At 39.5% G+C, this 15,951-nt stretch overlaps 1 protein-coding gene across 2 annotated transcripts; it reads right to left on the reverse strand.

Annotated features, from left to right (window-relative positions):
• Positions 1-1,405: 1,405 nt before the first annotated feature.
• wdr26b (WD repeat domain 26b) lies at positions 1,406-14,891 on the reverse strand. 2 transcript variants are annotated; one of them, XM_067481369.1, is made up of 14 exons: positions 14,140-14,891; positions 11,966-12,065; positions 11,013-11,069; positions 9,657-9,793; positions 8,613-8,710; positions 8,362-8,518; positions 6,717-6,876; positions 6,093-6,233; positions 5,626-5,745; positions 4,934-5,079; positions 4,703-4,781; positions 4,467-4,596; positions 4,052-4,246; positions 1,406-3,807 (listed from the first exon to the last, which is right to left on the reverse strand). In XM_067481369.1, the coding sequence occupies exons 1-14, from the start codon at positions 14,442-14,444 to the stop codon at positions 3,782-3,784; spliced, it is 1,851 nt and encodes a 616-aa protein (XP_067337470.1). In that variant the 5' UTR covers positions 14,445-14,891; the 3' UTR covers positions 1,406-3,781. The 2 variants fall into 2 exon arrangements, with proteins under 2 accessions (XP_067337470.1, XP_067337471.1); XM_067481370.1 differs by having other exon boundaries at positions 6,738-6,876; positions 14,140-14,890.
• Positions 14,892-15,951: the final 1,060 nt, after the last annotated feature.

Raw genomic sequence — 15,951 nt, forward strand, 5'->3', positions numbered from 1 at the left:
CTTTGTATAAATGTATTTATTGAATTATGCCTCCATTATTTCTTTAGATAAAAAAACGGGAGAACCAGTTGTGAAGTCTGCAAAACAATTTTTAAAAAATGTAATCAGACTTTTTTCACTAATGTATAGTTTAATGTATATTTATTTTAGATGCCTGTATAAATGTATATAATTATTTCAGCTTTGTGCTTTATAATATTAATCACTGGGGTCAGCAAAGAGGATATTCATATATTCTAACATCATACCTGCACATACTTTCTAATTCAGAAGCAGTTTTGATTTGAAATGCATTCTGGGACAGTAAGTTTCTTATAATTTTTTAGCACTACTCTTGGCAGAAAGATTGGCCCCAGACAGGGCTTTAAACCCATGTAGAATTAAATGACCCCCTGTGTTCTCAACCTGTGACCCCTTTTTTCACATGCTTTGTCAAAACAGTGATTCAGGATGAAACTGTCCTCTGAATCACGGCTATGTGTTTAATGATAGGTAAAATGGGATTTCTGGACATGTAATGGGTTGTCCATAAACTTGGGGGATACAAAGTCTGCCCCATCAATCATCCATCCGCTATTTTTTCAAAACCCTGAATGCTTTATTGAAAATATGCATACATAACACTTTTCCTACACAACAATACAAAACAGTACAATCACTTTTGTAAATAACACATTAAACGCAAACCCACACATCACCCCCTCCCACCCTAGTCCAAGGAACTTAGAGATGCTACAGTAAGCCCTTAGTATTCCCCACCCAGCCCCTACCCACCACCATCACCTCTGAGAGAGTAATAAGACATATTTAAATCAGAAACAACTCCCTTGGTAAACTCAAGACAAAAGAACAGAGCAGACACAGGTTGCATACAGACATAGCATTTGCCACCAGCAGGTTAATCATGGACTTTATACTGAAACTCTTGTTTGGGTTCTTCTAAAAAAAAAAACGAGTGTGAAAAGGAGTCCATTCTGTGGTTCAAGAGTTGAGAAATGTTTCCAGTGAGTGAATATCAGACCACCACACACAAAACCTACAGACAACACCACTGTCTGTCTCCAGTGATTTGGCTTCGATGTTGATCAGAGAAGTGGCAACTGCCAATCAACAATGGCACACCAAGAGAGATATTTTGGTCAATTACATAGACATGCAATAAAAGTAGATTATCACATGAAGGAAACTCTTTAAAGGCGAGGGGTGGATAGTTCAAACCTGATTTGATTGAAGGTAACACACTCTTCCCACTCCTATTGGCATGGGTGTTACTGTGCATATTCATTTGTAATAGTAGTGGTAGATAAAACACAACAAACTCCAAAAAAAAAGTAAAGAAAATATATATATTTAAACTAAAGTTTAGAGGGATTATAAGGTTTACAAAAAATGAAGACTCCAAATGTCTGGTTATATTTTAATATGATTATACAGGGATAGAAGTCAACCAAAAAATGATATAATGTGAACAAAAATTAAAGTAACAAAAAAGTTCAATAAAAACAGACAGAAAAGCAGTTTTTAAACATTGTTTACTGTATATCAGTCTGTAGCAAATAGTCATTACATACCCTGAAAAAGGGAGGAAGAAAGCTTTGAATGGTGCACTGACCACTGAATAACTTGGCTGGAGAGCAAATGGGTTGTTACTGCTCAATTCTCTCTAAGCTCCTAGAGTGGTACCCTCAAGTTGAGGCTGTTATGCCTTATATGCACAAGGTTGTGTTTTGTAATCAGTCACTGCATTCGGGTGCATAGAAGCATAAAGAGGGCTCAGTCATTTAGCAATCTCCTGTTAGGTCTTTGCCAATACAATGTTTTAAGCCAAAAGTATGGCAAGTATGGCGACCACGAGGCCATGACAACCTTATGGATTTATGCCATTGCAGTAGGTGCAAGAGAGCAAAAGACCACTCAAAGTGCTGTGGGTAGGGGGGGGATGTCATACATACTGAAGGTTTGTGTGCAACTGTATGAACAGGAAGGCAGTTTGTGTGTGTTTTAGGATTGCAACAACACTCCCTAACACTGTTGGCTCAGATCATGGTTCTGGCCTTACTAACTACTCACCCATTTATTACAATCATTAACTTCTCATATGAAAAGATCCTTTACTTATAACATCACCTTACAGCTTTCTTTTTTAACATGCCTCATTCCTTTTCTCGTCACCACAATGATGATTCAATGCCAAAACCTTAGTGCTGTGTGAATGCCATGTTGTAAGGACAAAAAAAAAAAAAAAACTCCAAATGTAAAAATCAAAGCCCCAGATTAAAAAAAAAGTTTTTTCCTTTTACAAAATGGCTCTCAAGTATTCTTTGTTCCACAGACAGAGGTCCCTTTGGGGCTTTGGATAACTTAGAATTGGTTTAAAATCCTCTTTACAATTTTTCTATGGTATTAGGAGCATAGAGAGGAGTGGGGGCAAGAATCTTCTGCTGGTGTGAATTGAACACATAAAAAAAACAAAAAAAAATAAACACGCCAATTAAATCTGCACCCACAAATATCAACTCTCACACTTATGTGCGCATGCATAATCACTCTCACACACTCACTCTCACTCTCTCTCACACACACACACACTCACTCTCACTCTCTCTCACACACACACACACACACTCTCTCACACACACACACACACACACACACACACACACACGGGACAGCTGTCATGGGCAAGCTATCAGAGATGCATTTGAACCCACTTTTGAATTCTTGCCCCTTGAGAAAGGTTATTTGTCCTGGCAGTGGACACCCCACCTCAACAACGTCTGACCCCCTCACTGATATGTGACCTATGAATCTGTCTGTCTGTCTTTTAGGCAGATGTAATGGAGTTGTGCGATAGCTAGCTCGACAGAGGGGATGGGAATCAATACAGCAACTGTCATTGTTAGAATTTAAATTAAGGAATAAAAAGTTTTGTTTTCCTAATGTCGACAAACAGAAAGTGGAATCTTCAAGCTAAAGCTTTCCACGGGCACTACTTAAGCTAAGATTCACTTCTTAAATGAGAATAAATGCTATGACTATCATAAAAAAATTCCAACATTTAGCATAGCCTTTTTTGTGTTCTTTTGTCAGCTGGTCGGTCAGTGTTTTCATGGTGGATTTTCAGCCTTTGACCAACAGATCAAATTTAAAGAATCTAGCAGGAAAGAGGGAAAACATACATACAAAAGAGTTGCTCTATCCCCCTATGCATCATCCTCCCCCGACAACACCCCACCCATGTCAATGGAGACATTATACAGGTAACATGACAAATAAGCAGACAGATCCCAAGAGACAGTCCAATTAGTAGATAGCTGGTCTGCGGTGTCTGTCTGGAGGCAACATGGGGACTTGATGTGCTCCAAGCTCAAGGTGGAAGTGGGTTTCCTGGAAAACTCTGCAAGGACCTGGCATGGCTGAGAACCATGCAGTGAGATGGGGGAAGAACGGTCAGTTGGAGGAGGAGAACAGCTGTTACAGCTCATCAGTAGATGGCGGTCGTATCCTGCTGGGCAATGACTAGATTTCCAGGCCTCTGGATTGGGATCAGGTATTTAGATGAGGACCTGAATTTTCAAAGTGTCCATCATCATCCCACCACTTTGTCCAGGCCAGTCAGGAGACAAAATTTTCTCACTTTGTGTTATCTCTTTTGCCTTGGTGGCTTTTGTTAGTTATTCTTGGCTTTCTTTAGATTGTGGTTAGATTTTATTCGCCCATTGAGATTTTGTTTCATTGTGGGATTCTTGGATTGTTGTTAAAGACGCCCCATGAATGACCATCAACTGTCCATATTACTGCAGTTCTCTGATAAAAAAAAAGACATTAGGTCAACATGACTGCTGCATTGGTGGTTGAAAAAAGGTAGCAATAATATTAATAGCAACCAGCAACAGCAAAATTTGTCTCTAAACCCACAGATACAAAATTACAATATATATCACAAAGTTTTCACAGCTTTATGGTTTTCGTGCTGCTGCATTGGCTTGTACATTGAAGCAGCTTTAGAACAATCACTGGTACAACACACCTAATAAAATATGGCAATTACCATTTAATCCGTCAGCCTCTTGTGAGTCAAGGAAGGGAGCAGGACCCCAGACACGCACTGTACCGTCATCTGAAGCAGAAGCCATGAGTCCTGGGATGGCCGGGTTCCAGCTAACACAGTTAACCGTGCGTGTGTGGCCTGTTAGCTCAGCAATGGGTAGTTCACCACGCCGGTGCCAGATGTAGACTTTGTGGTCTGTAGAGGGGTGTCGGAGGAGATCAAAAGAGAAATATAACTGGTTAAAAGCACATACACAGTAGTGAATACTAGAGCACATAAAAAAGTTTAACATATTAAAACAACATTTTCAACATAAGCCACTCTCAACAAAGTTCAGGGAATGAGATTCTGAAGTCAAAGTGCTACAAACAGTGCATTACAATAAACAGCAGCCTTAATCATTCTATTTTTTAACCTTCGCTGCCGCTTGCAATGAAGTCTTCATTGTGTCCTCCAAAGCAGGAGTGAATGGTATAGAAGCCCTGGGTCACACCTTGGTACTTCCTTACCAGTACCCGGTCCTGAAGGTCCCATAGATGCACTCCCTAGAGAAGGTTGCATATTACTATTAGACAACCTGTTTATTGCCTCTCAAAACAGAGTGCTGGTGTGATAAAAGGATAATGCCAATAGGATGATTAAAAGTCACACCTGAGTTGCTACATTTAACAAAGCTAATCTTCCGTTCTTTGAAACCGTAAAAGACATGATAGGGTGGTCCTCCTGAACTCTGAAAGTAAATAAGACACAGGCAGGGAGCCGCACATTACATACTAAAGTTGATATGGAATTCTATGTATCTTATATGTCTTATATGAATTTTCAAGTAAATATTCAATAATTTACAACGTATACACTACAAACGGCAGAGGGTTAACGCACATGTTCCTGTCTGTAAGGTCCTCAAAGTTGTACCCCCGGATACGTTGATGGGTGTCTGAGGCGAGCACTGTCCTGCCATCACCCAGGCACCACAGGCACTGCACTCTCACACCCTCCCAGGAATCCAACAAGTTACCATCCAGGTCCTAAAACACAGACACAAACACAGGGTCTTATCTCTCGTGGTTCACAAAAAATTTGTGAACCACTTTGAATACCAACAACTAGATAAAGGGAACCTACACTTAACCAGTGAGACATATTTAAACTTATTCATTTATTTAACTCAGGATCCAGTCTTAAATAACTTCTGTGTGGGAAAAATATGTTATCTTCAAGGATTAAATTATTAATTTGAAGTTAAAATTAAAGTTGAGTGTTTTAATCAGTGGGAAAGCCTTCAGGCGGCCATCTTATTGAAACAGGAGAAATCTGGGTCTTAACTAAACAGCCAGTTATTTTGTAGCGGTTGTCAGTTAAAGGTTGGTACAACCCTTAATTAACCACTGTTATACATATACCATAAATTCACATACAATATTTTTCCTTTTTTATCCCCCTCCAATGTAAACCTCACTTGCCTGCAAACCACACTATACATTCAGCACTGACTGAATTCAAAACGTACTTTTCAATGCATCATATAAAATCAATTCACTAAAAAAAATACAAATAATCACCCATCCACTTACACATTGGTAAAATTGTCCCCTCTGTCCTCCAGTGACAAAGCGTTTGCCATCAGGGTTCCAGGCCACACTGGTCAGGCTGTCTTCATGGGACTGGGAAATTTTGGTTCGCAGCTCCCCCGTCTGGTCGACAAGAGGAATGACAGAGTCAAAGGGAAACGCAAGATTGCCAGAAGAAATGTTAAGTGGGGGAGTGGTTTATAAATGAAATGGGAGTGGAAGGAAAAGAAGGCAAGGAGAGGTCACCGAGTACATTCAGCCTACAGAATATCTATGAGTCTCAAGGTATACTTTGCTTTTCCAAAGGCTGTCTTATTCAAATTCAGTAAAAAGTCTTTGATATGATTTTTACATGCTTTTCCTTACAATACAGAAACACAGAGGTGTAACAAGTATATATGCAAGCCGACCCCTGGCTAATGTATATTTAAAACCAACTTAAGTCTTTAACTTGCAAATATAAATATTACCTGAACATTCCAGAGCCAGAGCTCAGAGCAGTCATCAGGTCCACAGGCAATCAAGTAAGTGTCATCGGGACTCCAGGCTAAGTAGGAGACTCCGTACGCGTGACCCTCCAAGGTCCGGAACAGCTTCAACTGATGGCTCTCCTGCTCAAAGACAGGATAAAAATGATTATGATGACATTATATTAGGGCCACAGAGGATATAGTATTTAAACTAAAGTCAATTGTGCAAACGGGTTAGCAAGAAGTAACAAGACGTCTAAGCTTCCAGGCTGCTCCTAGAGTCAGCTCAATCAAATTTTGGGTGACGAAAAAAATCCCAAAGAATCTTTTTTTAAAGTCTTTACTAGGTCCTAGCAAATATGGAGGACATGTGATTAGAGGACTGTTAGTCACTGAGATCTTATTTACTACAATTAGGGTAAACTAGTGAAAAGTAAATAGATTATAAATAAAAAGAAATAGAAGTGCTAGTTTTCCCTAAAAGTTGAGATTTAGGCATGTAAAATAATAATAATAACATCTATGGGGAAAAAAGTAATAAAAAAATCTATGTATCCTCATATAAAAAAAAGAATATTTTAGAGAATATTTTACTATCACATACCATATAAAAGATAAACGTGCCTGCAGAGTTGTCACACTCACCGGGTCCACTTGCCAAATTATGACAGTAGTGTCTTTGGAACCAGTGGCTAGTTTGGTGCCGTCATTTGAGAATTTGCAGAACCACACCTCATTACAGTGCTCTGTTAGAATCTGCTGGGTGTAACAAGGGAACTGCTTCCTGTGACAGACAAAACAAAGGTCAAAATCCTAAAATGGTGATATCACCAATGATAAGTTCTCATCCGAAGTGTTAACGCCTTTACCTGCTCTGTAATGCCTTCTAGCACACACACACACACACATGGCATTCAGAAGGTTTTCAGACCCCCTTCAATTTTGTTATGTTGCTGCCTGATACCTGATACTACCAATCGTTCAAATTCATTCCCTCAATAATCTACACTAGTAGTAACCCACAAAGACAAAGTGAACATAGAATTTCAGAAGTGTGTGCAAATGAATGAAAAAAGGAAAACTGAAATATCACACTGGCTTAAGTATTTAGACCCTTTGCAACAACACGAAATTTAGCTCAGGTGCCACCCATTTTTCTTGATTGTTGCTGAGATGTTTCTATATCTTGATTGGAGTCCACCTGATGAAACCAAGATTGAACTGTTTGACCTCAATTCTTATTATGCCTGGAGGAAACCATGCACTGCTCATCACCAACATCAATAGCATCCCTAAGGTGAAGCATGGTGGTTTCAGCATCGTGCTGTGAGGGTGTTTTTCAGCAGCAGGGACTGGGGGACTGTTCAGGGTTGAGGAAAAGGTTAATGAAGTAAAGTACAGATATTTCCTCAAAGAAAACCTGTTCCACAGCACTCAGGACCTCAGACTGGCCGAAGTTTCACCTTTCAACATGACAACAATCCTAAACACACAGCTAGGACAATGCAGGAGTGGCTTAGGGGACAACTCTGTAAAGGTACTAAAGTAGCTCACTACTTTAATAGTACTCACTATTGAACATCTCTGGAGAGAACTGAAAAAGCTGTCTACCAATAGTCCCCATCCAATCTGACTGAACTTGAGAGGACTTGCTGCTTAAGGCTGTGATTGCTGCCAACGGTGCTTCAATAGCTTCAAAAGTAGCATACAAAGGTCTGACTATGCTGAATAGTCAACAGCTATGGGCTTGGCCCTTCAGGGGTCACCACAGCTGAATGTGTTCCGTAAGTTGATTTCCCATTAATTTTTATGCTGTATGCTCTTCCTGCCACAACCCTCCCATTTTTATCCGAGGTCTGGACCAGCACCAAGGTTACCCGTGGGGGCTGGGTGGGGCTGCACCTGGTACGGTGGGATTCAATCCTGCTGCCTTCTGCATCCCAACCCAATGCTCTAACACTGAGCCACTGGGCCTCCTGCCCCACTGGGCCCCACCATTCTGAATACAATGCAATATTTCAGTTTTTCTTTTTAACAAATTTAAACAGATTTCTAAAATTCTGTTTTAACTTTGTCATTTATGAGTGTAGATTATTGAGGAAAAGGATAGGAAAGATAGATAGGATAGGACTTCTGATGCAAATAACATTTTAAAACACCAAGGCTTTCAAAGCATGTGCTTCATTTAGGTTTGGATCCTGCAGTATCTCAACTCAGCACAAAAGTTTTTTCAGGGCTTTGAACTACATTGGAACAGTATAGTACCAACCTGCTACAGACATGATCCAGGAGCAAAGAGACTGAGTCCAGGTTGTTGTCCAGCTTGGTGTTATGATAGAGGCAACGATCCCTCTGCAGCTCCACTGCTTGCCGCAGCAGGGTCTGCAATCGTCGGGGAGGCAGCATCACAGAAGGTGGCAAGTATGCTACGAGGAGAGGAAACATATTGTACAGGTTACTTGTACACTCAAGCAACATCTATTAGCTTTTCAGAGTCAATGCATAGAAACATGTTCTCACTCTGTAATTTGTCCAGCAATCGGCAGCGTGATGCGGTGCCCTTGCCCTCCCACTCTGCCTTGGCTCTCAAATCCTCAGCATTGCTACACATTAGGTACCTGCAGAAAACCCCCAACAAATGTTTAAGCTAAAATTAAATTACTGGCGTTTTCACAATGAACAAACGGGTTAGTAGTTTGCTAATAATTAAGAAAAAGTACTACATTTCCTCTAAGCACAAGATGTGGTGCAGCACAGATTACAATTGGTGCAGATAAGCAATAATTAATGTAAATAAATATTGTCATTCAATAAAACCTCTAGTTTCCAGAAATGCAATATGCTTTAAAAGTTAAATAGGAGCATCATATGAAGATACTGAGGAACGTGATGACAGAGTCAAGGACACCTTTGGATACAGCTGACTGATTTGAAATGACAACAAATCAACAGCTTATTGTGATCAATTCCAATTTATTAATCAGGTAATGTATGATACTACTTGCTTTGCTGAGAGAATAGAAACTTTGTATTAATGAGACCATGGCTTAGAGCAGTGGTTCTCATTTGAAAATCGACACACTTTTAATGTACACAACAAAGCTTTTGAAAGTAAAAGGTATGTAGAAGAAACAGGTTGATGTTTGGCTAAAGGTAATATAAGAGTACAGATATATGAATTAATTTTAGCATTTGTAAAAGAAATCTTCTATTTAGCAATTTGGGACTGAAAACAAGAGCCAAGGGTACTGAAACTATATACTAAGGGCCACTTTGTCACTTACTCTATTACAAACAAGCCTCTTTTCACATAATTGATTCTGTTACCTGACAAACGTCTAACACAAATAATTCACTATGCAGAAGTTAATTTTTAGTAAAATCTCATCTGCTTTAGATGCCTCACCACAAGTAGTGGGAGTTGTATCATTAGTGATTACAGAGCTATCTGAGAGCTGCACTGGTGAATTTAGTAGCCGTTTGCAGGTTTTCTTCCTACATAGACAATGTAAACTGTTTGATGGCTGTTATAAGAAATGTGCAATGTTAAACTTGTATCAATACCCGCTGAGAACATGGATGCGATCTGTGTTGTACTTGAGAGGTGTCAGCTCTCCCCGGAGCACCTGCAAAGCCTCCAGGACTTTTCCATCCTCAAGATACTCCAAGTACTTCTGCTGGAGCAGCAGAAACTTCATACGCTGAGGAGAGGAAGGGTGATACAGAAAGATTTCATTAAAAAAATCAAAAACAGGATGAGGAGGACAATACACATAGAATGAAAATTCAAACTACTTATCCCTTTAAACTACTATTTTACCAGCATGTGAGATAATATATTCATGCATGTCCGGGTATATCTTTCTTATCTCAGTTATGCAGTAGGACCTGCTGCTTTGACAACTGGTATAAGCACAGTTAAATGTACTATAGATAAATTCAAAGAACATCCACCCACAAATGTCTACAAATAAAGAGCTCACAGACATCTGTCTCTAGAACTACCCACTGACATAAGTTAACCTGGTCAAGAACTGTAATGTTAAAATCATTTAGACAATGAGAACACTGAACTGTTACAACTCAACATACAGAATGGCTCATCACATAGTAGATGCAGGTAAAAAACTGGTAATGGCAGCTAAGCAGACTTCTGATACAGAGCAAACTACATTTGAGTGAGAAACAGTGGAGCATTTTTGGAGCTCCTTGATTCCTAAATAACTTGTCAGCTAGGGCTAACTGGCCGGCCTCAGTCAGATTTCTAAACTGATACGCTACAGTATGTACTATCATACCCCTTTGCTTTCAGTACACAACACATGTATGTACTTTATTTTGTTGTAACAAGAAAATTGTAGGAGTGACTACCTTTCATGTTTCCAAATTTATAAACCAATAAATTTGTTGTTTTCAAAGATGTTCTGTTCCATCCCTCAACTTCATCTATCATCCACAATTAGGTTCTAAATATTTGGGTATACTTTTCCAGAGTAGATGTAGTGCATCTCAAAATACAGATTATTTTGCGTATCATTAGTTTTTGAGTTCATTAGTTTCAATTACACTAACAACAAGTCAAAACAACATCTGGTCTGAAACCACAACTGCAACTCCTGATGAATTTATCATTAACTGTATTGCCACCGTTTTCTCAAAAAATTGTGAAACACTGATCAGGTTTCAAGAGCCCAGTGGGATTTCATTAAATCACTTCTTTTGTCTGACAAACCACGTAAAGGAATCAAAGATTCTAAGTTTAAACATAGAATACTAAAAAAACTCACATTAAAAACAAACAAAACTTCAAGGCATTATCCAGAACATTTTAATGTTCAGTCTGTGGCCCTGCATTATAATAATAGTATTCTAGAAAATCCAGCTGTGCCTCCCAACTGTCATTCTGCAAAGGGAGCTTACCACAATAGCATTGGGAGAATGCATCAGTGCTCTCAGCTCATTGAGATCATTCTCAGCCTGGACCGAAACAAAGGGAAGTTGATGGACAGGAGAGATAGAGAGAAATGGTTAGTGCAGCAGTTTCCACCCATCCACATTAAAAGAAACTAATAAAATCAACAGAAGTGCTGAAGTTATCGTCAATTTTTGTTTAACATGAGTAAACTAATAAAGTAAAACTTATAAACTAATAACAATAAACTCAAAGTTTTCGATGGTTTATTATTGGTTTATAGAGACACATGAGTGTGCCACATCCACACATTTGCCACTACTTAGCTCAATGCTTATGGTAATTTCCCAGTTTGTAGATATTCATAAATTCATATTTCCAAAAGATTCACAAGGCAATTTTCAAAAACACTGCACTTTCATAAGTGTATGCTGTGAAAGGTTGGGATGAGAGCCATGCGGTAGACCAGGGAAACAAACCTAAGACTGGTGATTTTAAAAAGACAATCACCTTAAATCTCCTTCAAATGTACTCATATAAAACTAGTGTTTTCAAATTCTACATTTTTTGGCACAGTGACGCCCCACACCATCTGGCATTAATGCTGTGTTATAATTTGGCTATTCTGATATAATTTTGTCTATTGTATCTTTCAATACAATATTAGGACATTGATTGGAGATGTGTCTTGTTATAAAATATAATTTTTAATATGCATAACTATGATCAGTTTAGGTGATCAATAATATAATGTATTGAAACACAACTACCAGATCAGATTTCTACCAGCAGTCTTTAACAACTCTTAATAGAAATCATATTTGCTTTTGTATATCATTCATACAAGATAACCATTGCTTCTTGCCCCCCACCCCAAAGAAACCCTCCATTCACTATTCACAGTCACTAATTCCCCATCATTCAAAGTGCTGATATATAACCATGGTAACAGAAGACAAACCTTGTCCCACTCCCCCTCCATGACATGATTGCGGAACTTGGTAGCTGAGGGGTGTTCCAGTCTGCAGCCTGATTCCTGCATCAGCAGGTCCACTGTCTGACTGCAGATATACACACAGAGAGGAAAAGAGGCAGACAAAGTTAGGCAGACATAGAGACGCAAGACAGATGGACTAAAAAAAGAGAACAAGGACTGAAGGAAACAAAGGAAACCTTATGCATCAAGCTCAAAGATTTTTATATATATATATATATATATATAAAATTTTATTTACTAGACAGATTATTTCTAGATAGATGATCCAACTTTTGTTGAATATCTAATCATGTATAACATTATAACAGATTGTAAGACAATTCCACATTTATATAGGGATAACAAATTGGTGATATGCAATAAAAAAAATTTAGCATGGGCATAATTTCAATGTCTTGGACAATGGAATGAAGACAATTTCTTCTCTAACAACGTCAGGGTAAAACCAGTCCAGAGCACTTGTGTCATGAGAGCCATATTTCTGGACAGTAGGCTGGTCACTAACATGGACCGAGCTCCGACTGCAGTTGACATCATCCTTTTAACCTGTCAACCATGAACTGCAACCATCTGTCCAATCATCATCTCTTTGCTAAGCAGATTCCACCACCAAAAGCAGATTGCAGATTTGCTAAGATGTGTATATGTGAGATAATAAAAGTGGGATGGGGGGAGGCTGACACCTTCAGCAATAATGACATCATTCTCAGGTATCAATGGAGTGGCGCAGCAGCTCTGTGCCAGGCCTATCATCCAGCTGAGTGCTACACTGGCTTCACCTGAATTTCTCCATCTGCCATATATCCCCATCACTGCCATCCTTTGTAAACAGAGCAATTTAAGATGCCTTTTACACTGCCTTAGAACAGAAGAAGGTAGATAACCGATAATCAGCTATCAAATAGTGGCTACCCCAGCCACTTTGAAGGAGAGGACAAGAAATATATCTCTTGAAATCACACTATGCTATAATAAGACTCATGCACAAACATGCACACACAGATGCACACTGCGTTTGCATCTAAAACAGCTGATAGGAAGCGCATTCCTCTCTCGCCATGAAACCAACAGATTCTGTTGAATTCAGGAGCAACTTTCGCTTAGCCTTCTGACTGGCATCTTCAAATAAATCCATGCCCTAATACAGGCCCCTCACTTTTTGTGACTCGTTGTTGTCACATTGCATTAACACAGTGACTCAAACATGAAGTCATTAATCTAGGAACAAAGTTATCATGCTCCTGACGTAGCAATATAAAATGGTGATTACAGTAATGAATAAAGGAGTTGCTCGAAGTAACAGATCGAGGCGTGAAAAGAGTGCACTCGGAATACTAAAATAACCGGGACAGTTTTCATAACCATGCCCGCTATTAAATGTGGCCTATAAATGGTTCACCCACTCAGTCTTGCGAATAAAAAGAAATGTTATTTTCCCGAGGCGGCCAAGCTGGAAAACGATGAGAATCACAGACCATCAAGGTAAAAAACGACATTAATAATCCGCATATTAACATTTCCTCCGCATTTTTGCGCAATAGCACGCAAAAAAAAAAAAAAATCGTACCCTGCAAACGCAAAAATCCTGCTCGTCTGCTTATTCGAGAGTAAATTGAGTGTTTTCTATGTCCATGATATTGATCTTATGGTTTGCAAACCAAAACAAATCAGCGGATCTCGCTTTCTGAGCGTTAAAATCGTTAGATGATGTAATGCCTTTTATTCAGTGCGAAATCTAAAGTATAACGTTATTTAGCGTATCATGACGTTGCTCACTTTTAAAACATATTTTAGCTCCTGGTTGAACTGTGAAAACGCCAAATGGCAGGCTGTATTTATGTGTGTGTGATGGTTTAATGTCAGGACACAACAGCTTAGCGCAGGCTAGTGGTGTTAGCTATTAAGCTAACTGTTATTGTGCAAGATGGACCCCTTCTTTCTACTAACTGCCGAGCTTACAGGCTAGCTCCCCATCCCCCCATGTTTGTATCTGACAAGCGCACTAATAGCGCTTCAACCAGCTGCTATTTCGCAGTTTCATGCTTAAACTAGCAATACAGGTTACATTTCAGATGTTTAACGTTAACGTTGGGTGCTTTTGTGCGTTTTTCCTCGACTGCCACACTGAGGAAACTTACTTCAGCCCTAGTCCGTGGAGATGTTGCCCTATTAATCGTATGATATCTTCCTCCGCCTGCGATAGTCGTTTCTTCTTTTTCAGCGAGCCGACATCTGAACCCGAAGCCGTAGAGGGAGCCGAAGTCCCCGAACCAGGCCCAGTTGAAGACCCGTTACTGGTACCGACAATATTCCCGTTGTCTGTGCTGGAGAGGAGCCCATTAGAGTGGGTTCCGACGGCCGAGGAGGACTCGCCGTTTTGTGCACTATTTAGGCAGGATAGCTCTGAGGATTCTTGTCCCTGTCCTGCCCCGTTTGCTTGCATGCTGCTGCTGAGGTTGTTGACAATACTCCGGTTAAAGTGAATGGCTGAGGTGGCTTGAGAGTGTGAAGAGTGTGTAGCAAATCCTAGGACAACTCCAGAGAGGCCTGTTACAACTGCTGAAGCCCCGGGCTCTCCTGCTCCCTCCGCCGCCGAGGCTCGGTGCTTCTTCCGCGGGGGCGGCGACGCTCCGCCGGTGTCCGAGTCGGAGGAGGAGGAAGCGGAGGCCAGAGTTTCCTCACCGAGAGCGGCCGTGGTTAGAAGCCGGCGGAGCTCCGGGTGGGAAATGAGGGTTAAGCTTCCAGGTTTGAGGCCTTGTTGTCGGGCTCAGAGCGGACTGTCAATATAAAGCTCTGTCAGTTAGCCCGTTTTTGTTGTTGTTTCTCTCAAAACAGCTGCAGTTCTAATGGAGTCCTGACGCCCTGACGTAACCGGAAATTCCTACACTAACAGGCTTCCGGGTAGAATCATAATCCACGGGGGGCGCATGACAGCTGAGAGTAACAACTAGAAAAAGCATTTCTAAAAAGAAAATACACTGAATGCTTCAGCGCTGGATTTTCCAAGCAAAGCTGAAAAAAGCAACCGTATTTGCTGAAAGAGTTGAAATGCTTGCTTTTAGTGAAAGCTGAATCGGAGCTGAACTATTTTAAATCTAGCTGAACGTTTTGCTAAAATAACTGTAAAAATATAGGAAATAAGCAGAATTGAAAGTTGCCTGTTTTGCATGAAATTGTAGCATAAAAAAAGTTAAAGTTAAAATCTCAGTGGGTCAAATGATCAGATATAAGATGAAAAAGCTAAGCTGTTTTACTTAAAATTGCGGAAAGTTTTGCTTTTGCTGAAATTGCTTAAACGAAATGTCGCTTCCCTATATACTGGTTAGGCAAACTTCAAAGCAAGTTAGCCTTAAAAACCTCAAAGACAAATCTTCAAAGGTAATTATATGATGTCAGTGAGTATGTCATCAAAGCAATGCATTTAAAAAGTATACAAGTCTTAATAAATATAAAGGATATTTAAAAAGCCGCATTCATGTCCTTTATAAAACGTTTTGAACGTTTTATAAAACGTTCTGAAAACGTTCTGAAAGTTGCCAAAAGTATCTAAGTTCCAAAAACGTATGGAAGACGGAAGTCAGAATAATAACAATAATAAAAGTAATAATAAAGATTAGAATATCATTACTGTGAATGCTGGCATTCTAAGCATTCAAGCATTCTAAGTGAATGAATTTGCACACACACACACGCACACCATCAATCCAACATCAGTAGTGACACGCGCTTATAATTTCATTAGGAAGACACCCTTGCAGAAAATTGTATAAAGTAGGACATTTTGCTGCATGCTTTGAATAGGAAAAAGTAGCCAAATATAATATAATAATAATATATATATAATATAAAAGTGGACAAATATAAAAATAGAAGGCCATTGGTCTAAAATGAAATATTAACATTAAGGAGATGTGTGATCAAAAATAGCATTTTCCATGCTTTTCATTGGG

Source organism: Channa argus, chromosome 17 (assembly GCF_033026475.1).
Source record: "Channa argus isolate prfri chromosome 17, Channa argus male v1.0, whole genome shotgun sequence".
NCBI lineage: Eukaryota > Metazoa > Chordata > Actinopteri > Anabantiformes > Channidae > Channa > Channa argus.